The sequence below is a fragment of the Cetorhinus maximus genome, chromosome 25 (assembly GCF_964194155.1).
Source record: "Cetorhinus maximus chromosome 25, sCetMax3.hap1.1, whole genome shotgun sequence".
Taxonomy (NCBI): Eukaryota; Metazoa; Chordata; class Chondrichthyes; order Lamniformes; family Cetorhinidae; genus Cetorhinus; species Cetorhinus maximus.
In genome coordinates, this window is record NC_135903.1 from 15,047,141 (window position 1) to 15,074,472 (window position 27,332).

General features: G+C 42.4%; 1 protein-coding gene across 1 annotated transcript in view; it reads right to left on the reverse strand.

Moving 5' to 3' along the window:
- Positions 1–26,149, reverse strand: part of naglu (N-acetylglucosaminidase, alpha) — a 42,388-nt gene extending 16,239 nt beyond the window's left edge. The window contains exons 1-4 of the mRNA XM_078529529.1: positions 25,689–26,149; positions 20,178–20,325; positions 16,388–16,534; positions 15,407–15,492 (exon numbers count right to left, since the gene is read on the reverse strand). Coding sequence (XP_078385655.1) covers positions 15,407–15,492; positions 16,388–16,534; positions 20,178–20,325; positions 25,689–26,104 — 797 coding nt within the window. The 5' untranslated portion in view covers positions 26,105–26,149. The remainder of the gene's footprint in view (positions 1–15,406; positions 15,493–16,387; positions 16,535–20,177; positions 20,326–25,688) is intronic.
- Positions 26,150–27,332: the final 1,183 nt, after the last annotated feature.

Genomic DNA, 27,332 nt, shown 5'->3' on the forward strand with positions numbered 1-27,332 from the left:
TAGTGAGTGGAGAAATCAGGGCTGTTCTAAATTAAACTCTCTCCTGTCCATAACAAGTGTCTGAAAGGGTGAAACAGCTACTAGGATTCTATGTTTAGTTAAGGCTGGCTTCAATGGGATGAGAGAGAGATTGTCTACAGTAAATTGAGCAAATCTGTTAATAGTTAAAAGGACAGAGATCTTGTGAGTGAGGATAGGCTTAAGGGATTGGGATCAGGAATAAATGTGGCTCTGTAAGGAACTACAGTGGCTATATGCCCCCTGCTCTACTTCTGGCCATGGGATCAACTAGTTCCTTCCCAATTACCAACAGCTCCTCAAGCAGAGAGGTTTCATGGTGCTGGGCTTCCCTCACTCCTGGTGAAGTTCTGCTGGAACCTGTTATGTGCTATCTTGTCCTTGAAGAGAAAAAGTGGTGATTGTGAATGTGTGTAACTGGCAGGTGGGCTTGTGATGCCTCATATTGATTGAAGAACTCTGTTATGTGTCTGAAAAGTCAATAGTACTGTGCATGATGTAATTGTGTCACGTTAATATATAGTTAGATGGTAGATGCAGTATATTGAGGTTATAAGGCTGATGGTGCTGCAGTTATTGAGAAATGTGTTTCAGAGATGGGATCTTACCTTGACAGCTCATGTCAAATCATTATTTTTTTTTTGTGGACTGGTGCTAGAGTTCCTGACTGTGATCTCCTACATCCACCACATTAATTGCCTCTCTGGCCTCCTTTTGCCTTCAGTGAAGAGGACATCCCTCCTCCATGGTACCTTCTCTCCCAGTACCTTCAGTGTAGCTCTGAGAGCCTATGAGCCCTCTCCCTTGGTCCCTGAGCCATCCTAATACGTGACTTTGTCCATCACCCAGTGCACTCCACACCTTCTGTGGAAGTACATGCATGGAGGCTACATCTACCACTTCAGAAAAAAATGTTCCCAATTGGCATTTGATTGCTAAAGGTGCAGATCTCCAAGCCCTAATTAGTCCCAAAATTGCAAGTTAAAACCAGACCTTTAAAAGCTTTTAACACAGCACCAATTTAGGATCTGTTTTCACTTGTTCCCCAAAATACCTCGAGGAGTTTGACCATATGTTTTGAACACTTTCCAACGATCTGTCATTGAAGCCATTAACATATTTGGTCAAAGTTACTGTGGGCAGACTCTGTCTCATTGCATTGGAGTCAGCCTTAGCAAAATTTAGAATCTTAGCGCAAAAGCAAAATACTGCGGATGCTGGGAATTTGAAAGAAAAACAAAAATGCTGGAAATATTCAGCAAGTTGGGTTGTGAGTTAATATCTTAGGTCAAGATGCCCTTTCATCAGAACTGAAGAAAGATAAAAATGTAAAAGGTTTTGAAACAGTGGGTGGGGTTGGGGCCAGGAAGAACAAAAGGGAAGGTCTGTGATATGGCGGTCAAGAGATTATTTTTTATTCATTCACGGGATGTGGGCTTCGCTGGCTGGGCCAGCATTTATTGCCCATCCCTAGTTGCCCTTGAGAAGGTGCTGGTGAGCTGCCTTCTTGAACCGCTAGAGTCCATGTGGTGTAGGTACACCCACAGTGCTGTTAGGAAGGGAGTTCTAGGATTTTGACCCAGCAACAGTGAAGGAACGGTGATATATTTCCAAGTCAAGATGGTGAGTGACTTGGAAGGGAACTTCCAGGTGGTGGTGTTTCCACCTATCTGCTACCCTTGTCCTTCTAGGTGGTAGTGGTCGTGAGTTTGGAAGGTACTGTCGAAGGAACTTAGGTGAATTCCTGCAGTGCATCTTGTAGATGGTGCACACTGCTGCTACTGTGTGTTGGTGGTGGAGGGGGTGAATGTTTGTGGATGTGATGCCAATCAAATGGACTGCTTTGTCCTGGACGGTGTCCAGCTTGTTCAGTTTTGTAGGAGCTGCACTCATCCAGGCAAGTGGGGAGTATTCCATCACACTCCTGACTTGTGCCTTGTAGATGGTTGGCAGGCTTTGGGGAGTCAGGAGGCGAGTTACTCGTCGCAGGATTCCTAGCCTCTGAGCTGCTCTTATAGCCACAGTATTTATATGGCTAGTCCAGTTCAGTTTCTGGTCAATGGTAACCCCCAGGATGTTGACAGTGGGGGATTCAGTGAAGGTAATGCCATTGAACATCAAGGAGCGATGGTTGCATTCTCTCTTGTTGGAGATGGTCATTGCCTGACACTTGTGTGGCGCGAACGTTACTTGCCACTTGTCAGCCCAAGCCTGGATATTGTTCAGGTTTTGCTGCATTTGGACATGGACTGCTTCGGTATCTGATGACTCACGAATGGTGCTGAACATTGTGCAATCATCAGCGAACATCCCCACTTCTGACCTTATGATGGAAGTAAGGTCATTGATGAAGTAGCTGAAGATGGTTGGGCCTGGGACACTACCCTGAGGAGCTCCTGCAGTGATGTCCTGGAGCTAAGATGACTGACCTCCAACAACCACAATCATCTTCCTTTGTGTTAGGTATGACTCCAACCAGCGGAGAGTTTTCCCCCTGATTTCCATTGACTCCAGTTTTGCTAGGGCTCCTTGATGCCACACTCGGTCAAATGCTGCCTCGATGTCAAGGGCACTCACTCTCACCTAACCTCGGGAGTTCAGCTTCTTTTTTCCATGTTTGAACCAAGGCCGTAAGGAGATCAGGAGCTGAGTGGCCCTGGCGGAACCCAAACTGGGCATCAGTGAACAGGTTATTGCTAAGCAAGTGCTGCTTGATAGCACTGTTGATGACCACTTCCATTACTTTACTGATGATGGAGAGTAGACTGATGGGAGGACAATTGGCCGGGTTGGATTTGTCCTGCTTTTTGTGGACAGGGCATACCTGGGCAATTTTCCACATAGCCGGATAGATGCCAGTGTTGTAGCTGTACTGGAACAGCTTGGCTAGGGGTGCGGCAAGTTCTGGAGCACAAGTCTTCAGTACTATTGCCGGTGTATTGTCAGGGCCCATAACCTTTGCAGTATCCAGTGCCTTCAGCCATTTCTTGATATCACGTGGAGTGATATCAGGAGAGGTGGTGGCATAGTGGTATTGTCACTCGACTAGTATTTCAGGGTAATGCTCTGGGGATCCGGGTTTGAATCCCGCCATGGCAGATAGTGGAATTTGAATTCAATAAAAATCTGGAATTAAAAGTCTAATGATGACCATGTAGATTGTTGTAAAAACCCATCTGGTCCACTAATGTCCTTTAGGAAGGAGATATTAAATGACAAAACATTTCAAGGTGCATAAGCCAAAGGGAGTTGTAATGGCTATAGTAAAGAAACAAAAGGTGTGCCTAGATGAGGTGTGAATGACTGCACAGCACTCATCTGAATGCAACAAGAAGGGATAAATAAACAGGTCAAGCCCAATCCAGCAAAAAAAACAAGATGGAGGCAGAGTTTATGATCTAAGATTGTTGAACTAAATGCCGATTTCAGAAGGCTGTAGAGTGTTGAATCGACAGATGTGGTGCTGTTCCTCGAGCTTGCAGTGAGCTTCACTGGAACACTGTAGTGGGTTGTGGACAGAAAGGTCAGAGTGAGAGCAAGGTGGAGAACTGAAATGACAACCGACAGGAAACTCAGGGTGGCGCTTGCAGAATCTTAGCTGTTTTGAGTTTCTCCCTTTCAAACACAATGTTGAACATTTATAAGGAGGCGATCATTTAGGACTGAGATGAAAGATGAGCGGAGATTTCTTCTCTCAAAAAGTTGTAAATCTTTGGAATTCTCTAACCAAGAGGGTTGTGGATTGTTGAATATATTTAAAGCTGGGATAAACAGATTTTTGGTGTCTCCGGGAATCAAAGGATGAGGAGCAGCAGGAAAGTGGACTCAATGTCCAAGATCAGCTATGATCATATTAAATGGCAGAGTAAGCTCCACAGGCCATATGGTCTACTCCTGCTCCTATCTCGTGTTGTGTTTCATTAGTCATTGCCAGCCAAGCTGAAAGTACTTAATTTATCCCAACTCACTGCTTCCTGTCCATTAACCAATCATCTATCCATGCTAACGTATTATCCCCAACTCCATGAGCCTTTACGAGACCATAAGATGTAGGAGCAGAAGTAGGCCATTCGGCCCATCGAGTCTGCTCTGCCATTCAATGAGATCATGGCTGATTGATAATCCTCAACTCCACTTTCCCGCCTTTTCGCCATAACCCTTGATTCCCTTACTGATTAAAAATCTGTCTACCTCAGCTTTGAATATGCTTAACGACCCAGCCTCTACAGCCCTCTGGGATAAAAATACCACACATTCACCACCCTCAGAGAAAAACTTCCTCCTCATCTCTGTTTTAAATGGGCGACCCTTTACTCTGAGATTATGCCCTCTGGCCCTAGACTCTCGCACAAGGGGAAACAACATTTCAGCATCTACCCTGTCAAGCCTCCAAAGAATCTTATATGTTTCAATAAGGTCGACTCTCATTCTTCTAAACTGCAATGAGTACAGACCCAATCTACTCAACCTCTCCTCATAAGAAAATCCCTTCACACCCAGGATCAACCTAGTGAACCTCATCTGGACTGCCTCCAATGCCAGTATACCTTTCCTTAGATAACGGGGCCAAAACTGTTCACTGTATTCTCGGTGTGGTCTAACTAGTACTTTGTATAGTTTTAGCAAAACCTTCCTATTTTTATACTCCATTCCCTTTGAAATAAAGGCCAACATTCCATTTACCTTCCCTATTACCTGCTGAACTTGTATGTTGGGTTTTTGGGATTCATGCACGAGGACTCCTAAATCCCTCTTTCTGCAGTCTTTCGCCACATAAATAATATTCAACTCCTCTATTCTTCCTGTCAAAATGCATTACCTCACATTTTCCCAAATTATATTCCATCTGCCAAGCTTTTGCCCACTCACTTAACCTGTCTATATCCCTCTGTAGACTCTGTGTCATCCTCACCACTTGCCTTCCCACTTATTTTTGTGTCATCTGCAAACTTGGCGACAGTATATACACTTCCCTCATCTAAGTCATTAACATATATTGTAAATAATTGTGGCCCCAGCACTGATCCCTATGGTACTCTGCTGGTTACAGGTTGCCATCCTGAAAATGCCCCCCTTATCGCAACTCTCTGTCTTCTATTAGTTAGCCAATCCTCTATCCATGTTTATATACTACCCCTAACACCATGGGCTCTTAGCTTATTAAGTAGCCTCATGTGCGGTACCTTATCAAATTCCTTTTGGAAATCGAAATATATTACATCTACAGGTTCCCCTTTATCTATCCTGCTTGTTACTTCCTCAAAGAATTCTAATAAGTTTGCCAGGCATGATTTCCCCTTCATGAAACCATGCTGACTCTGCTTGATTATATTATGCATTTCTAAATGCTCTGCTATTACATCTTTTATAATAGACTCTAACATTTTCCCAATGACAGATGTTAAGCTAGCTAGCCTATAGTTACCTGTTTTTTGTCTCACTCACTTTTTGAATAAGGGTGTTACATTGGCAGTTATCCAATCTTCTGGGACTTCTCCAGAATCTAAGGATCCTTGGAAGATTACTAACAGCGCATCCACTATCTGGGTAGCTACTTCATTTATTATCCTAGGATGCAACCCATCACGTCGAGGGGACTTATCAGCCTTTAGCCCCATTAGTTTCCCTAGTACTTTGTCTCTAGTGATAGCTATTGTATTTATTTCCCCCCCCCCCCCTTTTGCCTGTTGATTATTTAGTACTTTTAGAATGCTATTAGTGTCTTCTACCGTGAAGGCTGATACAAAGTATTTATTCAACTCCTCTGCCATTTCCTGGTTCCTCATTCTCTAAGGGGCCTATGTTCACTTTGGCCTCTCTCTTCCTTTGCATATATTTAAAGAAGATCTTACTGTCTGTTTTTATATTACTTGCTAGTTTACCCTCAAAGTCTATTTTCTCCCTCTTATTTTTTGGTCATCTTTTGTTAGTTTTTAAAACGTTCCCAATCCTCTGGCTTACCACTAATCTTTGCCACATTGTATGTTTTTTTCTTTCAATTTGATACTATCCTTAACTTCCTTGGTTAACCATGGTTGGTTTATCCCCTTCCTACAATCCTTCTTCCTTACTGGGATATATCTTTGTTGTGAGTCATTAACTATTTTCTTTAACATCTGCCATTGTTCATCAACCCTCATTTCTGCTAAACTTCTTTCCCAGTCCACTCCAGCCAACTCTGCCCTCATTCCTTTGTAATTATCCTTATTTAAGTTTAGCACAGCTGTTTCCGACCCAAGGTTCGCACTCTCAAATGGAATGCTAAATTCTACCATGTTATGGTCACTGTTTCCTATGGGATTTTTTACTCTGAGATCACTTATTAAACCTGCCTTCATTACACATTACCAGATCCAAAACAGCCTGATCCCTGGCTGGATCACAACATATTGTTCTAGGAAACTGCCCCAAATACAATATGAATTCTTGCCCATGGCTACCTCTGCCAATTTGATTTTCCAAATCTGCATGAAGATTAAAGTCACCTATGATTAATGTACTGCTATTTTTACATGCCCTCGTTATCTCCTGATTTATTCTCTGTCCTACAGTATAGCTACTGTTATGGGGCTTATAGACTACTCCCACTGGTATCTTCTTCCCTTTGTTATTTCTTACCTCCACCCATATGGATTCCACATCTTCTGATCCAAGATCATTTCTTGCTATCGTACTTATTCTATCTGGTACTAACAAAGTTACCCCACCACCCTTTCCTTCCTGTGCTTTCGAAAAGTCACATACCCCTGAATAGTTCCGAATACTAAGTGCATTTAAGAGCCATTAATTTTGCCTTTTTACCATTTTTTTCCCCTTTTGACCCTATTTGCTGTTTTTTCTTATGTTTGAACACTGTCCCTTCCTGTCACGTTCTGGGTATCAATACCTAAATAGCTGCCCTGCAATATGCCATATCCTTTTGCTTTGTTAGCCTACGTATCCCCTCATCCCCTCTCCAGAAACACCTCCCCCCACCCCCCCCCCCCCCGCCCCCCAACAACCCGATTTAGTTTAAAGCCCTCTCTACAGCCCTAGTTATTCGATTCGCCAGGACACTGGTCCCAGCACGGTTCAAGTGATGCCCATCCCGTCGGAACAGCTCCCTTTTACCCCAGTACTGATGCCAGTGCCCGATGAACTGAAACCCGTTCCTCCCACACCAATCTTTGAGCCACACATTTAACTCCTTGACTTTGTTGACTCTATGCCAGTTTTCCTGTGGCTCAGATAGTAATCCTGAGACTATTATCTTGGAGGCTTGCATTTTAGTTTAGTTCCTAACTGTTCAAATCCCTTCAGCAGAACCTCCTTTCCAGTCCAATCAATGTCACTGCTACCAATGTGGACGACAACTGGATCCCTCCCCTCGCACTCCAAGTTCCTCTCCAGCCCTGTGGAGATCTCCTTAACCCTGGCACCAGGCAGGCAACACAGCCTTCGGGACTCACGCTCATGGCTGCAGAGAACAGTATCTATGCCCCTAATCATACTGTCCCCCACTACTCTTACGTTCCTATTTCCTCCCCCCACTTGAATGGCTCCCTGTACCATGGTGCCGTGGTCAGTTTGATCATCCTCCCTGCAGTCCCTGCTCTCGTCCATACAGCTTGCAAGAACCTCATAATTGTTGGACAGTTGCAGGGGCCGTGGCTCCTCGAATGCTACCCCCTGAGTCCCCATACCTGCTTCACCTGCAGTCACACCCTCCTTCCCTAAGTGCATTGTTAAGACTTCCTTAATAAGAGATTCCAGCATTTTCCTAGTTACTGATGTCAGGCTAATTGGCCTGTAATTCCCCGTTTTCATTCTCCCTCATTTTTTGAATAGCAAAATTATATTTGCTAACTTCCAAACTGCTGGGATTATTCCAGAATCTAGGGAATTTTGGAAAATCAAAACCAGTGCATCCACTATCTCTGCAGCTACCAGTCCTAGAACCCTGGGTCAGTTCCTGGAGATTTGCCAGATTTTAGTCTCGTAAGTTTCTCTAATACTTTTTTCTGCTGATATTAATTACCTCAAGTCCCTCACTCTTATTGGCTCCTTGGCTACCCTCTATTTTACATATGTAATTCATGTCTTCTACTGTTCCAACGTCTCTGTCATTTCCTCCTTCCCCTTGTTAAAGTCTCCTGTCTCTGTTTCTAAGGGACTAATATTTACTTTAGCTACTCATTGTGTTTCGAAAAACTTTAGACATTATATTGGTACCTTGATTCAACTGGATCTCTATCAGTAATGCACATCGAGTAAAAAAATTGGGTCAACTTCTCTACCACTACTTTAGCTGTAACTGTTCTTAAAGGGATGCCCTCTGGAAATAGAGTTGTCATATCCATAATAGTGAGGATATATTGGTGCCCTGCTTTTGTTTTTGTTAACGGTCCCACACAGTCTACTAACACCCTACTAAATGGTTCCTCAAAAACTGGTATGGGAATTAAGGGTGCTGGTTTGTTTGTATGTTGTCGTTTTCCCATCATCTGGCACATATGGCATGTTTTACAAAACTGCACCAGGCCTTTGTGAAGACCCAGCCAGTAAAACTGTCAGTTTACCGCTCTCGGGTTTTCCGTATCCCTACATGCCCTGCCATAGGAATTTCATGTGTTATCTGTAATATCTCTAAGATATTTGGGCAGTACCACTGCCTGATGAACAAACTGTCCACCCCATATCTACTTCTTTAGTATTCCATTTTTATTATAACATTCTGGAACTTCCTCAGCCTCAGTTTGGTCTGATTCTGCTATCTTACTTAACTCTTAGGCTTCTTGAGCCTCACTAGATTTATTAAACATCTCTTTCCGATTATCTAAGTCTTCAAAGAAAATTTCAGCTAGCCAAATATCTGTCTGTGGTATCACTTTGAATTCCGATGATGACTTTGCTTAGCCATTGCTTGGGTCATCACACACGAAGGAAAAATTCATGGAACCTTTTCCTGTAACTGCTCTGTCTCTTTAACCTCACTTGGGCTTTCTGTAATTATGGGAGAAGCTACTACCTTTGCTCCAACAAAATAACTTCCCAAGAGCAAGTCTAATCCTTCTACAGGTAACTTCTGAACAACCCATGCTGTCACCGTCCCAGACATTAGGTCACACGCCAAGTGCACCCAGTACAAAGGTACAGGTATATACTCCCTGCCAATACCATTTAATAAAACTCTGGCTTTTAATGCACCTTCTGGGGAAATTTATGCCTTCCCCCAGCAGAAGTGTTTGAGTGGCTCCCAGACCTCTTAATATGATTATAGGTTTAGCTGTCTCATTTGAGGCATAAGGGGTTACTTTTTTTCTAGACAAAAAAAACACTCATGTATCTTATTCACTTCTCCTGAACTCACAGCAGTGTTCATACTCCGTTTCACAGGTGCAGTTAGTGCTACAATTTAATCTGTTGCATTTTCAGTCAGGGTTCCTTTTCCTGAATTGCTCCAATAAGTCCCATGGATTTCCTGCACAACTTCCAGCAATCTGCACGTGTCCCACCTTGTTACAATGGAAACACTTCGGCCTTCCACCCTCCTTTCCAGTCTGAGGAGGAATTCCTGGGCCATTCCCAGCTGTCCCATCTCTTCCTGGGCTACTTGCCTTCCTCTCACCTTCCGATCTTCTACCCTTCTTGGGTTTGTGAGGATGACGGAAAAAGGGTTTGGATTTATGGACCAGCTCATAATCATCACCCGTCTAGCTGTTGCAACCCCTCTGGTCTTCAACATGGATTCTAACTACTAGAGGAAGTGAATTTTTAAATTCTTCCAGGAGAATTATTTCCCTGACAGCCTCATATGTTGTTTCTATCTTTAATACCCGTATCCAACAGTCAAAAGAATAGCCCCTTTTACTGCATCATAATCCACAGAAAGCTCTTCTGAAAGTGAAGCAAAAACCTCATTAGCCTTACCCACCAACCTACTCTGTCGGAGCAATGTCCAGATTTCTTCCGGCCACTTCATTTGCTTAGCTACCTTCTCAAACAAAATAAAGAATGCCTTTATATCTCTTTCCTTAAACTTTGGGAGGGTTTGTACAAATTTAAACATCCCCCCCACTGGGCTTTGGGTTGGAGGTGGTTTTTTCATCATCAGGACCTTCTTCTACATCTGAGGCCTCTTTTTAAAATTCCAACCTTTTAAGTCGGTATTCCTTTCTCGATTGTGTTCTCTTGTCTGAAATTCCAGTTTCAGCTTCTTAAACGCTCTCCTTTTTTTTTCCTTCCTCTTTTTATTTTGTTTGCCTCCAATTCAAGTTTTTCATCTGCTACCGTATCTTAGCCAATTTAATTGACTACACCACCCCCCCCTCCTCCCCCACCCCCCACAGAGAACGCAATCTCTCTGGTGTCCCTTCCAATTTCAAATGCTGCACTATTACTTCCGTTATATCCGCTTTCCTCACCCTCTACGGTCAAGTCCAACTGCAACTTATCCGTCAACTCTGTTAGCTTACTCTCTTGGTTACTTTTTGTAAACCAGTCAGGGCTAAGTCTTCCATCTTTGGAAAAGTCTTAGCAACTTCCAAAGTCATTATGGTTTACTAATTTGTAAGAAACTTGGTATCCATACTTTATCCCAGCAAGTAGCAACTTAGGAGCAGTTTATATTCACTCCCAGCTGTGGACTGGCTCTACGAAAAGGTTGCTGTCTTCCTTCTCAAGCAGTTGGTCTTCCTCTTCCCTAAAGCAAAACCAAAACTCACTTCTTAAAATTCCAGTTCCAGCCATGGTATCTTTTTCAGAGCCGTAAAATCCTTGTGATTCCCTTTGTACACAGTCCACCAGAGTCAAGAGGTTTACAGTTTTTTTAAACAACTACTTAATTACCCTTTCTTGTAAAAGGATGCTTTTTCCAAAAATATCAATCACAGTCCTTCATTAACCCTTTAAGGGACAGTGTCTTTTAAAACACAGATTCTTCCAGAATGGCCTTAGTCTTTGAAGATAAACTATTTTCTGTCCTCAAGTGCCATGCTGGTCATTTTAGCTGAAGTCATGTGATTTCTTGGAAAAGGCATGTTTGCTCACAGTCGAAGGGGAACTTATCACCCCTTTTAAAAAAAAAACCCAGATCAGTTCCCTAGGTCCAAATTATGCAACGTCCTTCTAAATTTTAAAAGAAAAAAATATTTGTTGAAGATATGGTTCTAACACTTATCAATTTTTTGGGGGCCATGTGCTAGTTTTGAAAACACTCCCAATACTCAGTCTTACTACTATTTTTTGCCACAATCCTCTTCTTTTAATTTCATACTATCCTTAACTTTTTAGTAAGCCTCTGATGGATCTTTCTTGCTGAGTTTTTGACTTTCAGTGGAATGTATTTTGGTTGAAAATTTTGGATAGTTTCTTTGAATGTTTCCCATTCTTTAGTTACCTTTTAGTCTATTTACCCAATTAATCTTCTCCCCTCATACCCATGTAAATAGCTTGAAGTTTGAGATTCTTGTTTGGGACTGGAGTTTGTCACCTTCAAACTTAATATGGAATTCAGAAGATCTTTTACTAAGAGATTATTAATTAACCCTGCTTCATTTCACAATACTAGATCTAAAATAGCCTTATTCCTAGTTGGTTCCACGAAGTATTGTTCCAGAAAAAAGTGTCACAATACCATCCTATAAATTAATCTTCCAGACCACCTTTGCCAATTTGACTGGTCCAGTCTATATGAAGATTAAAATCCCCCACAATTATTACATCAGCTTTGTTACAAGCTCCAGTTATTTCTTGTTTAATCCTCTGTCCAGTGGCATAACTACTGCTAGACGGCCTGTGTGTGTGGACAGTTATCTAATTGCACTCATAATATGATCAAGTTCACAATAAGGTAGGTGAACTAGTGGCACAAAGAGATAAAATGTTTATTTCTAATCTCCATTATAGAAACATGGTTACAAGGTGACCAATGTTGGAAAATAAATATTCCAGGGTATACAACATTTTAAAAAGATAGGCACAATGGAAAAGGAGGAGTAGCCCTCACAGTAACAGATGATGTAAAGACAGTTGTGAGAAAGTATTCTGGTTCTGAAAATCAGGAAGTAGAGTGAGTATGGGTGGAGATTAGGGAAAAAAAGGGCCAGAAAACATTAGCGGGAGTAGTTTATAGATCCCCAGCAGTTCTAAAGAGCATGCAAGGTCAGGTGGACCTGGGGGTTCATGTGCATAGGTTTTTGAAGGTGGCAGGACATATTGAGAGAGTAAATTAGCTAAGCATATGGGATCTCAGGTTTCATAAACTGAGATATTGAATACAAAAGCATGGGAGTCATACTTAACCTTTACAAAGCTCTAGTTAGGCCACCAATACAGTACTGAATTCAGTTCTGGTCATTACACTTTAGGAAGGATGTGGAGTCCTTAGCGAGGGTGCAGAGGAGATTTACCAGAATAGCTCCAGGGATGAGGGAACTTAGCTACAAGGTTAGGTTGGAGAAGCTGGGGCTATTTTCCTTGGAGCAAAGGAGATTGAGGAGTGATTTGATAGAGGTGTGCAAGATTAGGATAGGTTTAGAAAAAGCAGACAAAGAAAAGCTTGTTTCCATTTGTTATCATAAAAGGACTCAGGGACATAAGGGCTTACGCAAGAGATGCAGTGGGGAATATGAGGAAGAACTATTTTTACCCAATGAGTGGTAATGACCAGAACACTCTGCCTACGAAGTGGTGGAAGCAGAGATGATGAATGATTTCAAAAGGAAATAGGCTGAACACTTGAGGAAAATAAACCTGCAGGACTACAGGTATAGAGTGGGGGAACGGTACTGACTGCATTACTCTACAGGGAGCCAGCATGGATTCAATGGGCCAAATTATCTCCTTTTGTGCCATTGTAACTCTATCCAATGAGATAATCATTCATTGTGGCATAACGTACACTCTATGGAGAATGTAAGTGAGAAAAGGTGATGCTGGTTCAATGGGTGGATTCAGGTCATCAACTATCTGATTGTTTACAAAAAGAAACACACATAGAAATTGTTAGGCGTCCTAGAGAAGGCAGGTCTCATAATGTAACGCTTTGTACAGAACATGGATATGTTTGAATTAACTGGCTTTAAAATATTGGTCGAATATGTTAACTCTATTTTTTTATTTAAAAAGTTGAAGAGAATCTGTTAATTATCTTCCACTGTGAAGACTGACGCAAAGTACCTATTCAGTTCCTCCGCCATTTCTTTGTTCCCCACTACTACTTCTCCAGTGTCATTTTCCAGCGGCCCAATGTCCACTTTTGCCTCTCTCTTACCTTTTATATATCTAAAAAAACTCTTGCAATCTTCTTTTATATTACTGGCTAGTTTACCCTCATATTTAATCTTCTCCCTCCTTATTTCTTTTTTAGTTGTCCTCTGGAAGTGGAAGACACGAGTGACATCCCCAAAGTTCAAGAGAGTCGGGGGGACAGAGGTGAGTATGGTGGCCATTACCAAGGAGAAGGTGCCAGGAGAACTGAAAGGTCTGAAGGTGGATAAATCACCTGGACCAGATGGATTACACCCCAGAGTTCTGAAGGAGATAGCTGAAGAGATAGTGGAGGCATTAGTGGTGATCTTTCAGGAATCACTGGAGTCAGGGAGAGTCCCAGAGGACTGGAAAATCGCTAATGTAACCCCCTGTTTAAGAAGGGAGTGAGGCAAAAGATGGGAAATTACAGGCCGATTAGCCTGACCTCGGTCGTTGGTAAGATTTTAGAGTCCATTATTAAGGATGAGATTTCAGAATACTTGGAAGTGCATGGTAAAATTGGGCAAAGTCAGCATGGTTTCATCAAGGGGAGGTCATGCCTGACAAATCTGTTAGAATTCTTTGAGGAGGTAACGAGTAGGTTAGACAAAGGAGAGCCAATGGATGTTATCTACTTGGACTTCCAGAAGGCCTTTGACAAGGTGTCGCACAGGAGGCTGCTCAGTAAGATAAGAGCCCATGGTGTTAGAGGCAAGGTACCAGCATGGATAGAAGATTGGCTATCAGGCAGGAGGCAGAGAGTGGGGATAAGGGGGTCCTTCTCAGGATGGCGGCCGGTGACTAGTGGAGTTCCGCAGGGGTCAGTGTTGGGACCACAACTTTTCACTTTATATGTTAATGATCTAGATGAAGAACTGAGAGCATCCTGGCTAATTTTGCAGATGATACAAAGATAGGTGGAGGGACAGGTAGTATTGAGGAGGCAGGGAGGCTGCAAAAGGATTTGGACAGGTTAGGAGAATGGGCAAAGAAGTGGCAGATGGAATACAACGTGGGGAAGTGTGAGGTCATGCACTTTGGTAGGAAGAATAGAGGCATAGACTATTTTCTAAATGGGGAGAGAATTCAGAAGTCTGGAGTGCAAAGGGACTTGGGAGTCCTAGTCCAGGATTCTCTTAAGGTTAACTTGCAGGTTGAGTCAGTAGTTAGGAAGGCAAATGCAATGTTGGCATTTATTTCAAGAGGACTAGAATATAAAAGCAGGGATGTGCTGCTGAGGCTTTATAAGGTTCTGGTGAGACCACATTTAGAATATTGTGAGCAATTTTGGGCCCCATATCTCAGGAAGGATGTGCTGGCCCTGGAGAGGGTCCAGAGGAGGTTCACGAAAACGATCCCAGGAATGAAATGCTTAACATATGAGGAACATTTGAGGACTCTGGGTCTATACTCGATGGAGTTTAGAAGGATGAGGGGGGATCTGATTGAAACTTACAGAATACTGAAAGGCCTGGATAGAGTGGACGTGGGGAAGATGTTTCCATTAGTAGGAGAGACTAGGACCTGAGGGCATAGCCTCAGAGTAAAGGGAAGAGGTGAGGAGAAACTTCTTTAGCCAGAGAGTGGTGAATCTATGGAATTCATTGCCACAGAAGGCTGTGGAGGCCAGGTCATTGAGTGTATTTAAGACCGAGATAGATAGGTTCTTGAGTGGTAAGGGGATCAAAGGTTACGGGGAGAAGGCGGGAAAATGAGGTTGAGAAACCTATCAGCCATGATTGAATGGTGGAGCAGACTCGATGGGCCGAATGGCCTAATTTCTGCTCCTATGTCTTATGGTCTATTATACATTAGTTGTGGTAACATGTATTCAGCTAGTGGACATTTACTGGGCATTCACCTGAGGTCCCTGTAAGTAGACACAAGACTAGTCCTGTGGATTAGGATGTATATGCTTGTAATGTGTAACACTGTAAATAAAAATAAAAGTGTGTAAAGATTGTCTCCAGTCTATCCTTTGCCAACTGGCCTGGAATAGAACAAACAAGAGCTCGAAACATTCATCATCGCATAAGCAATTAATTTTTACAATGTCTTTCTCTGTACATTCAAGGTATAGATGTTTCTTCAAGATCAGAGGAAACCATTTCAATGCACTAATCATCATTTTTTTAAGAATAGGAATTGCGGTGAATACCTTCTGATGGCACCAGGTACAAAACCGGCAAAGGCAGGAAGGACCGGCAACATACCCAAAGATCTCATCCGCTGAAGGATCTGATGCTAAATGTTGGAATAAGCAAACACTTAATTAGCAAGAGAGCAGAATTCTGCTCCAACAGCAATTATTTATTCAAACTCAAAGTGACTTCATTGGCCAATTTACAACCTATTTATTTTGTAACTAGTATGATTTACATGGAGGATACGTGACACCTTGGATCTTAATATAAAAGTAAACCCACCAATTAAAGCAGGCACAGCATGAATGATTTATCTTGTACGATCCCACTGCTTGGGTATATTCTGTTTTAATTTCTCATTGAAAATTGCAAGTTTGTTTTGGTGCTTTCAGGCTTACTCAGAGTAGATTAAACTGTAAATTGATACTATAAAACATTAAAAATACTAGAACACATTAGGGTTAGTGAAAAACACACAAGGCATTTGAGTACTTGTGTGCATGGGAGCACCTTTGTGAGTATGAGAATGAAAGTATACTATGGGTATGATACAACTTACAATTTTATCAAAAGTATCTCGTTAGGTAACACAGGTTTTACGTGGAATCCAGTTACAAGGAAGTGTAAACAAAAGCAAAAGGTCGTTGGTGAAAAGTCACCTGAACTTCCCGGCTGGATTACAGCCAGTGAATCATTCCCAGGTTACTTATGTTCTTTATTTTTATAAAGAACCTTATATTGTTTTGTTTATTTGTATTTCATATTTTACTTGTTTTGTGTGCTACTGCTGGTTGTTCAATTAAGACAATAATTTGGGATGGTGGTTTGTTAGGATTTAATATATCTTACATATACTAGAGATGGACTATGATCATTTGGGAGCATTTATCACAGTACTATAATCCATAAACCAATAATATCTTTGGAAGTAATTAGCATCTTAAAGTAAAGGTACATTCTAAAAACATCAATAGTTTAACAATACTGATTGTTACCTGCAGATTCAATTGATTTTTGTTCCAGGAGTTTGACAATGGTCCTGCCCAGCTATGCATATTCCCCATACGGCCCCATGCAAGAAATGCAGGGCCAACAACAAAGTTGTCAATTTCAGTTTGATTGAAGCCAAGTGAAATGTATACCTAAAATGAAGTGAAAATCATTCATCCTTACTTTGAATAAACAGTAACTCTGAGCAGTTACATGGTGACCAACTCTGGCCCATTGAACAAGTAGCTGCTCAACTATGAACACTGGGAGTTAAATCTTGGTAATGGCTTATAAAAGGTAATTGCACATGTTCAAGCCTCAACATGGATATGGATCTTTCACAAGGCGTTTGATAAAGGTCTGGTTCAAGAGGAAATGCTGCAACAAGGTTAGGAAGCTGGTTGGTGGACTGGAAACAAAGGATTGGGATTGCTCAGATTGAAGAAGAGTTGGAAGTGGTGTACCTTAGAAGTCTCAGTCGACTTTTATTCTCTATACATATGATTAATTTGAACTTGGGTATAGGAGTGCACAAATCAAAATATGCAGATGACACAAAAATTGGAATTTCACAGTACTATATGCTTCAGGAACACATAAACACATTAAAAATTAACATTTGTTGCTAGTCTACTACCAAAACCACCACACTATTATGCCAAGTGTCGACTATAAACTAGTAAATCAGTTATGTTTTCATATTTCTAGCTAGAAATGTAAAAACAGATAATAAGAATTTCTGCAAGTTTTTAAAAAGGAAAAGAGTAACTAAAGTGAGTGTTGGTCCTCTAGAGAGCAAGCTTAGTGAAACCAATAATGGGAAACAAGAAAATGGCAGAAGCTTTGAACAGGTATTTTGGGTCTGTTTTTACTATAGAAGACTTAGAAAACTTCCCAAAATACTTGAACACCAAGAGGTGAAAGGGAGGGAGGAACTTAAAACAAATCACCATCACCAGAGAAAAGGTGCTGGGAAAACCATTAAAACTAAAGGCTGACAAGTTCCCAGGACCTGATGGCCAAAATCTTAAGGTCTCAAAAGAAATGGCTGCAGACACAGTAGATACATGGGTTATAATCTTCCAAAATTCCTTAGAGTCGAGCGGATGAGAAAATTGCGGATGTAACATCTTATACAAGAGAGGAGGGAGTAGGAAACTATAGGCTGGTTAGCCTAACATCTGTCACTGGGAAATTGCTAGAATCTAATATTAAGGAATTTATAACAGAATACTTAAAAAATCATAATACAATCAGGCAGAGTCAACATCCTGGGTCAAAATCCTGGTATTCCTTCCCTAGCAGCACTGTGGGTGTACCTACACTACATGGACTGCAGCGGTTCAAGAAGGCAGCTCACCACCACCTTCTCAAGGGCAATTAGGGATGGGCAATAAATGCTAGTCTAGCCAGCGAAACCCACATCCCATGATGAATTTAAAAAAACATGGTTTTGTGAAAGGGAAATCATGTTTAACAAATTTATCAGAATTCTCCAAGGAAGTAACAAGTAAAGCAGATAAAGGGGAACCTGTATATGTGGTGTATTTGGATTTTTTTTCTTCATTCATGGGATGTGGGCGTCACTGACTGGGCTAGCATTTATTGCCCATCACCAAATGCCCTTGAGAAGGTGGTGGTGAGCTGCCTTCTTGAACTGCTACAGTCCATGTGGTGTAGGTACACCCACAGTGCTGTTATGGAGGGGGTTCCAGGATTTTGAGCCAGCAGAGTGAAGGAATGGCGATATATCTCCAAGTCAGGATGATGAATAGCTTGGTGGGGAACTACATGAATACGTATTGTAAATCGTTATACTACTTTGGAAGGGGGGAAGCATCTTTAAAAAGAAAGGGGATGTTGTAATATGCCTTTAAGGGACAGCTGCACAACATTACACGAAGGGAAATGTGTCATGCGATCCAGTCTTAATTTCACTTTTGCTTTTGAACAGAGCACACAGACACACACACACACATGCACAGCTGATGGCTTCAAACTTTCTACCCATGTATAAATATTCTCATGCGCCTATTCTAAATTAATGAACCCACAACGTGTTTACACAATCCCTTATGAGCGAATGGTGCCTATATCATTATAACACAAGAACGGGGGTGTAGCATATTAGCATGGATTGGTTAGCTAACAGGAAGCAGAGAGTTGGGATAAATGGGTCATTTTCGGGTTGGCAAGCTGTAACTAGTGGAGTGCCACAGGGATCAGAGCTAGGGCTTCAACTACTTACAATCTATATCAATGATTTAGATCAAATGTATGGTAGCTAAATTTGCTGATGACACCAAGATAGGTAGGAAAGTAAGTTGTTAAGGGGAGGTAATTGGTCTACAAAGGGATATAGATAGGTTAAGTAAGTAAGTGGGCAAAATTTGGCTGATGGAGCACAATGTGGGAAAATGTGAACTTGTCTACTTTGGCAGGAAGAATTGAAAAACAGTATGGTATTTAAATGGAGAGAGATTGAAGAACTCTGAGGTACAGAGGGATATGGCTGTCCAAGTGCATGAATCACAAAAGGTTAGTATGCAGGTACAGCAAGGGAATAAGAAGGTAAATTGAATGCTGGCATTTATTGCAAGAGGAATGGAATATAAAAGTAGGAAAGTTATACTGCAGCTGTACAGAGTATTGGTGAGACCACATCTAGAGTAGTGTGTCTGTTCATTTGAAAAAGGATATCATTGCATAAGAGGTTGTTCAGAGAAAGTTCACCTGACTCATTCCTGGGGTGAAGGGCTTACCTTATGAAGAAAGGTTAAACAGGTTGGGCCCATAACCGCTGGAGTTTAGAAGAATGAGTGATGATCCTATTGAAACATACAAGATCCTGAGGAGACTTTATAGGTTGGATGCCAGGAGGCTGTTTCCCTTTATGGGGGAGATTAAAACCAGGGAACACAGTTTGAAAATAAGAGGTCTCCCATTTAAGATAGAGATGAGAAAGAATTTTTTCCCCCAGAGGGTTCATTAGTTTGTAGAATTCTCTTCCCCAGAGAGCAGTGGAGGTTGGGTCATTGAATTTATTCAAGGCTGAGTTTGATAGATTGTTGATAGTCAAGTGTTATGGGGGTGCAGACAGAAAAGGGGAGTTGAGGTCACAATTAGACCAGCCATGATCTTAATGAATGACAGAGCAGGCCCGAAGTGCCGAATGGGCCTACTCCTAAGTCCCATCTTCCTATGATGTTATGCCATTAACTCCTTTATAAAAAGAGTTTCATCTGGAATGGAGGAGTTATAACAAAAGGCTCATAAGGAGATAACCAAACTTCATGGCATTCTATCATATCTGATCTGTGAAGAAGTGGAAACGAAAGGTCACAAGTCAGGGTTAAAGAGTGATGGATAAATGTTTAAGATTTTAGCGAAAAAAAAAATTTTGGGCATCAGGGAAAATTAATGAAGATGAAAAAGATTCAGTGGAGTTGACAGAAAAGGTCAATTGTACATGGCCCATGGATGGAGCAGGCTTAATGGGTCAGCTTCTTTTTCATAAGATGTTTCTTCTCCTTCAGAAGATTAGGAATTGTGCTGAGACCATCAAATACTCTTGAAAACACCAAAAAAGCATTGAAGCTTACCAACTTAACAATGACAGATTATTTAAAATTAAATTTGAGTAGCAAGCTAAAGATATAAAAGTTTCACTTGAATTTATAAGATTATCTTCCTTTGCAGCAAATAATCTGAAGTCCTCGATTAGGTTACAACCAGAAACTGCACTTAGTTGTCAATTATTCTAAATATATTTAAAACTTGCAGGACCCCCCTTACCTTTTGCCAAATGGCTTCTTGGCCAGTAAATGCCAATGGGAGATTAATGCCACTCAATGCCATCCAGTCAATTTCTCTCTCCCAACGCTCCCAGTCCCACCAGACAAAAGAGTAGCTGTATGCACAAACATTCTGATAGTAACGGAACCTAAATACAACCATAAAGAAACCATTACTAAAGATGGATCAATTTAAATATATTAATATACTGAAGGCATGTATTAAAAGAGAGGACAAAATTACATGAAAGTTAATCCTATTTTCCCTCCTCATCCTGTGCACACAAGAGCATTTATCACTCCACATGCCCATAATGTGCACAGGAGCTCAAATTACTACTTCCCATTATCAGAAGGAGCTTGTACTGTCCTTGTCACCCCTGCCTTGATCCTTAGTGTTCTAGTTACTCCTATATTATCGCCATATACCTATTTAGGCATATATTTTGAGTGACCTTACATCACTAGTAGTCACTAGATAGGATTACACGGAGCTCGTGTCAAGACTTTTAAATTTAACTATTAATGGGTCATGAATTTGGATAGGGATTAAAGATCATTCAGTTAATTATGTTGCATTCTTTCAAAAACCCTCCAACATTAGTTTTTGAATGTATATGTGTATTTAAGCTTGTTTTTTTATTCCAATAACTAAATCCTGCCTAGTGGAATAAGCTTCTAAATCAACAACAAAACAATTTAGTTAAAAAGAATTAATATTAATTAAGAGCAAGATCCAAAACAGGGACAATTTTGAGTTAGTGGTTCAGAATTCTTATGGGGTTCTCAGTCTCCTGCCAGAAAACCATTGTGAAAATTCCAGATAATTAAAAGTAAATGACCATGAGAACAAACAGGCTGAAATTCATGAAGTGCTCAGGCAACAATATTGAGCAGGCCCAGTTCACATTTAAAATTTTTTTTTGCCAAACCCCCTTGAAAATGTGGGCAGCAGATGCTTATATCTGTACCCCTTCTTATGAGCATCACATGGAGTTGCGACAGGCAGAATGATGCCACCAGTTTCACCTAAGTTGCTTCCAACAACAATTAGGCTTGCATGATACCAGATTCAGGCCCACAAATGCATCAAATGCTTGTTTCTCAACAGCAACTCATTACTGCTTTCACTATAATCGGCTATCTTTGAACTGCATAAAACAGTGACCTTTAATGGCCATCTTCAGATGACATAGCCATGTCTTCATGGCTTTGGCAAGACACACCTTTACAATTCCTGACGTCCAATATATTCTTCCTAAAGAGTGGTGGTCAGAAATGTTCACAGTACTCCAAGTGTGGCCTAACCAAGGTTTTGTATAGTTGAAGCATGACTTCCACACCCTGGTACTCTATTCCTCTAGATATAAAGGCCAGCATTCTATAGGCCTTTGTGATTATCTCCTGTTTTTGTTCATGGCATTTTGATGATCTATGTTCCTGGAGCCCAAGTCTCTTTGGACCTCCACTGCTTCTAGTTTTTATCCATTTAGAAAGTACTCTGTTCTATTCTATCTACCCACAGATTTTTGTGCTCTTTCTGTCCTCTGAAACAGTAATTTTCAGTGGCCATGTCTTCAGTTGCCATGGCCCTAAGCTCAAGACTTGTCCCCCTACTTTACTTTCCTCCTTTAAGGCATTTCTTAAAACCTCTTTGGATAAACTTTTGCTCATCTGCCCTAATATCTGTTTATGTGTCAAATTTTGTTTGATAGCCATGTGAAGTACCTTGGGATACTTTGTTATGTTAAAAGTGCTATATAAACACAAGTTGTGGTTGTTGCTGTAGTGTCTAGAACAACAACTATCCCTCAACCAAGATCACCAAATCAGATTAACTTGTCATTTTGTCAATTGTTGTTCATAAGACATTGCTGTGCACATCTTGGTTGTCATATTTGCTTAGGTAACAATAATAACCACACTTCAAAAAGCATTGGCTGTGAGCACTTTGAGACTCCAGGAGACTCAAAAGGTGCAAAATAATTGCAAGTTCTTGGGAGGTCGACATATAAATTAATTTAATATTTTCAGTTTCATATTTCTTAGCCAGTCATAGAACTCCACACTCTAAACATACGTACAGCAATGTAAAGTCTTCACCCATTTTCCATGCAGAAAGTAATTTAAATTCCAAAAAATTTATAAACTAAAGATAGAGTTCAAACAGGTTGGGAAGATAAGCCGAGGCATAATTAATGCCATTAATGTGTGCAAATGCAAGGTATTAAGACTACTGAAGAGAATAAACAGAGAAGGTATAAACTAAATAGGTTGAAAGTACAGGATGGAATAGGGAATCTCTGGTATTGGTGAATAGTGTGCAGTAACACAAAGGAAAGCTAACAAGATTTCAGGAAGGTTAACTGCAGGAATATTACACAAATCCCAGTAGGCGATGAGCAGAGTCACACCCGAGCTGGTGTACAATTCTGGTTGTACTATTACGACATGGATACTTAGGCATTGTAGAAAAGAGTAATTATATTGATTCCTACTTAGAACTATGAGGAAAGGTTGAAGAACCTGAGATTCTTTGTGGAAGTGGAGGCTCAGGGTAAATGTTCGTTCATGGGACGTGGGCATTGCTGGCTAGGCCAGCATTTATTGCCCATCCCTAATGACCCTTGGGAAGGAGGTGCTCAGCTGCCTTCTTTAACTGCTGCAGATCATCTGGTGTAGGTACACCCAGTGCTGTTAGGGAGGGAGTTCCAGGATTTTGACTCAGCGACAGTGAAGGAACGGCGATACAGTTCCAAGTCAGGATGGTGTGTGGCTTGGAGGCGAATTTGCACATAGTGGTGTTCCCATGCATCTGCTGCCCTTCTCCTTCAAGGTGGTAGAGGTTGTACGTTTGGAAGATGCTGTCTAAAGAGCCTTGATGAGTTGCTGTAGTGCATCTTGTAGATAGTACACTGCCACTGTGCATCGGTGGTGGAGGGAGTGAATGTTTGTGGATGGGGTGTCAATCAAGTGGGCTGCTTTCTCCTGGATGGTGTTGAGCTTCTTGAGTGTAATTGGAGCTGCACTCATCCAGGCAAGTGGAGAGTATTCCATCACACTCCTGACTTGTGTCTTGCAGATGGATGACAGGCTTTGGGGAGTCAGGAGGCGAGTTATTCTCTGCAGAATTCCCAGCCTCTAATCTGCTCTTGTAGCCACAGTATTTATATGGCTAGTCCAGTTCAGTTTCTGGTCAATGGTAACCCCCAGAATGCCGATAGTGGGGAATTCAGAGATGGTAATGCTATTGAATGTCAAGGGGACATAGTAAGATTTTGTTTTGTTAAAGATGGTCATTGCCTGGCACATGGGAGGCACGAATGTTTGCCACTTATCACCTCAAGTCTGAATGTTGTTCAGGTCTTGCTGCATATGGACATGGACTGCTTTAGCATCTGAGGAGGCGTGACTGGTGCTGAAATCTGTGCAATCATCAGCAACCATCCCCACTTCTGACCTTATGATGCAAGGAAGGTCATTGATGAACCAGCTGAAGATGGTTGGCCTAGGACACTGCCCTGAGGAACTCCTGCAGTGATGTTCCGAGGTTGAGGTGATTGACTTCCAACCACGACCATTTCCCTTTGTGCTAGGTATGACTCCAACCAGTGTAGAGTTCAACCCTCCTCCACCCCAATTCCCATTCACTCCAGTTTTGCTATGGCTCCTTGGCGCCACACACAGTCAAAAGCTGCCTTGATAGCAAAGGTAGTCACTCTTTCCTCACCTCTTTTGTCCATATTTGGACCAAGGCTGTAATGAGGTCAGGAGCTGAGTGGCCCTGATGGAGCCCAAACTGAGTGTCAATGAGAGGTAATTGCTGAGTTAGTGCTGCTGGATAGCACTGTCGACGATACTTTCCATCACTTTGCTCATGATCGAGAATAAACTGATGGGGCGGTAATTGGCCAGGTTGGATTTGACCTGCTTTTTGTTGGATAGGATCATTGGGTCATTTTCCACATTGCCGAGTAGATGCTAGTGTTGTAGCTGTACTGGAAAAGCTTGGCTCAGGGCACAACCAGTTCTGGAACACACGTCTTCAGTATTGTTGCCAGGATGTTGTCAGGGCCCATAGCCTTTGCAGTGTCTAGTGCCTTCAGCTGTTTCTTGATAGCAAGTATAATGAGTGCAATTGGCTGAATACTGGCATATATGCTGGGGGCCTCAGGAGGAGGCCAAGATGAATCATTCACCCAGCACTTCTGGCTAAAGATGGTTGTAAATGCTTCAGCCTTGACTTCTGCACTGATGTGCAGGGCTCCTCCATCATTGAGGATGGGGGTATTTGTGAAACCTCCTCCTCCAGCGAGTTGTTTAATTGTCCACCACCACTGACAACTGCATGTGCCAGGTCTGCAGAGCTCTGCTCTGATCCATTGATTGCAGGATCGCTTAGCACTGTCTAACGCATGCTGCTTCCACTGTTGGCATGCAAGTAGTCCTGCACTGTAGCTTCACCAGGGTAACAGCTCATTTTTAGGAACGCCCTGTGCTGCTCCTGGCATGCCCGCCTGCACTCTTCACTGATCCAGGGTTGATCCCCGGCTTGATGGTAATGGTAGAGTGCATGATATGCTGGACCATGAAGTTACAGACTGTGGTTGTATACAATTCTGCTACTGCTGATGGCCCACAAAGCCTCATGGATGCCCAGTTATTGAGTTGCTAGATCTGTTCAAAATCTTTCCCATTTAGCACGATGGTAGTGCCACTCAACATGATGGAAGATATCCTCAATGTGAAGCTGGGACTTGGTCTCCAAAAGGATTGTGCGGTGGTCACTCCTACCGATACTGTCATGGACAGATGCATCTGCGGCAGGCTGATTGATGAGGATGGGGTTTTTCTCTTTTGTTGGTTCTCTCATCACCTTCCAAGGACCCAGTCTAGCAGCTATGTCCTTTAGGGGAGGGGGAGAGGGAGGGAGAGAGGAGGGAGGGAAGGTGGGGGAGAGGGAAGGGGGCAGACAACAACTCCTTGAGCAGTCGGGGATGTGGGCAGGAGTTTTTCCCTCTGGGTGTGTACAATAGTTACCCATAAGTCAGAACCAGTTTTAATCTTTCTGAATTAGCTGGGTACCATTGGTGTAACCCAGTCAGACGCATCCGAACTTTGCAATTTAAAATCTTCTGGGCAATTGCCGTGCAAATCTTACCTGGGAACTTTCGAAGGAGATTCCCCGGCGCATCTTTGGGGTACACTCCAATCCGACGCTGGGGAGCTTGGAAGTTAAGGCCCATGGTTTTGGTCAAGAGATGGAGGGACGATATGAGGAAGAATATTTTTTTTTAACGCAGTGAGTGGTAATAACCTGGAACATTTGGTCTCCAAGGGTGGTGTAAGCAGAAACAATGAATGATTTCAAAAGGAAACAGAGTGGGTACTTGAGGGAAATACCATGGCAGGGCCACAGGGATAGAGCAGGGGACTGGGGCTGTGGGCTGCTCCCCAGAGAGCTAGAATGGACTCGACGGTTCGAATGGCCTCCCTTTATAACTCTTATTACCTGTTGGGCGAAGTGACCCGCATCGGTTTGGGGACAGAAGGCAGCGGCGAGGGGACTTTGAGTTGATCCCCCGACCAGGAGATGTGGCAGCCGCAGAAGGCACTCAGGTACCGATAGAGTCCGGTGGCTGCGCTCACTCCGGTGCTTCCCAGGACAGAAACCCGGCCGTCCCCCAGGGACCGCACTTCAAACCGATCCTGGTCCCCGGGCCCGGGCCCAGGCATCGATCGGTTCACGGTCAGCAGGAAATCCCGGTCTCGGGGCCCCAGCAGCCGCTGCAGCAGCTCCCGCACGGCCTTCGTTTGCTCCTCATCCGTCGCGGCCGGCCGCAAATGCGCTAGCGTCTGGAAGGGAGACTCCGCGCAAGCTGAAGCCACAAACAGCATCGAGTAGGCCCAAAGCCTGAGCGGCGCCATGGCAACCCAGCCAGTACTGACTGACCCCGAAAAACAACCAATCACAACACAGCTTCCGCTGACCGGGGACTGAGGGTGAACCGTGGTCGTTGGAAATGTCAATTATTAAATTAAATGCTGGAATTATTCAGCAGGTAAGGCAGCATCTGTGGGAAGAGAAGCAGAGTTATTGTTGCAGATCGAGAAGAAAGGTCCTTGGCCTTAAACCTTAACTCAGTTTATTTTTTTTCCCCTTTTAGTTTCAGGTGTCAGGGGAATGGTCAGTGCCTGACTCTGGGCTGAAGTGAACCAGTTTTTGGGTGAGGGATGCATGAGGGATGTGAGAAAGAATTTTCTTTTTGATGCAGTGAATGACCTGAATTTGCTGTCTATCTGACAAAATGCCTTTTCCAAGCAGTTGAATACTCAATGTTTTTGATTTAATGTTGAGGAATCACACACAAACCTCTCGCATGAGTTTAATTCAACAATCTACATCTGTAAGTTTATAAAATGTTCATTAGCATTACCAGCTTAGGATCCAATGGTGTGTGGTGTGAAACGCTGATTAGGGCTGAATTCAATTATCTTGAACATTTCAGACCACAAGACGTAGGAGCAGAAGTAGGCCATTTGGCCCATCGAGTCTGCTCCACCATTCAATGAGATCATGGCTGATCTGATGATCCTCGACTCCACTTTTCTGTCTTTCCCCATAACCCTTGATTCCCTTACTGATTAAAAATCTGTCTATCTCTGCCTTTAATATACTTAACAATCCAGTTTCTACAGCCCTCTGTGGTAAAGAATTCCACGGATTAACTACCCTCTGAGAGAAGAAATTCCTCCTCATCTGTGTTTTAAATGGGTGACCCCTTACTCTGAGGTTATGCCCTCCGGTTTAACGTTTAACTCAGCTCCTTGAGAAGTTGAGTTCCTCATCTGAACGAGAGATTGCTATTGAGCTGGATAAGTAGGTATTATTAGTTCTTAGGCTTTGATATAGATAAATACTATCAACATTCTGGGGGCTACCATTGATCAGAAACTGAACTGGACCAGCCATATAAATACTGTAGCTATAAGAACAGGTCAGAGGCTAGAAATCCTGCGGCAGGTAACTCACCTGCTGACTCCCCAAAGCCTGTCCACCATCTACAAGGCACAAGATGGAATATTCTCCACTTGTCTGGCTGAGTGCAGCTCCAATAACACTCAAGAAGCTTAACACCATCCAGGACAAAGCAGC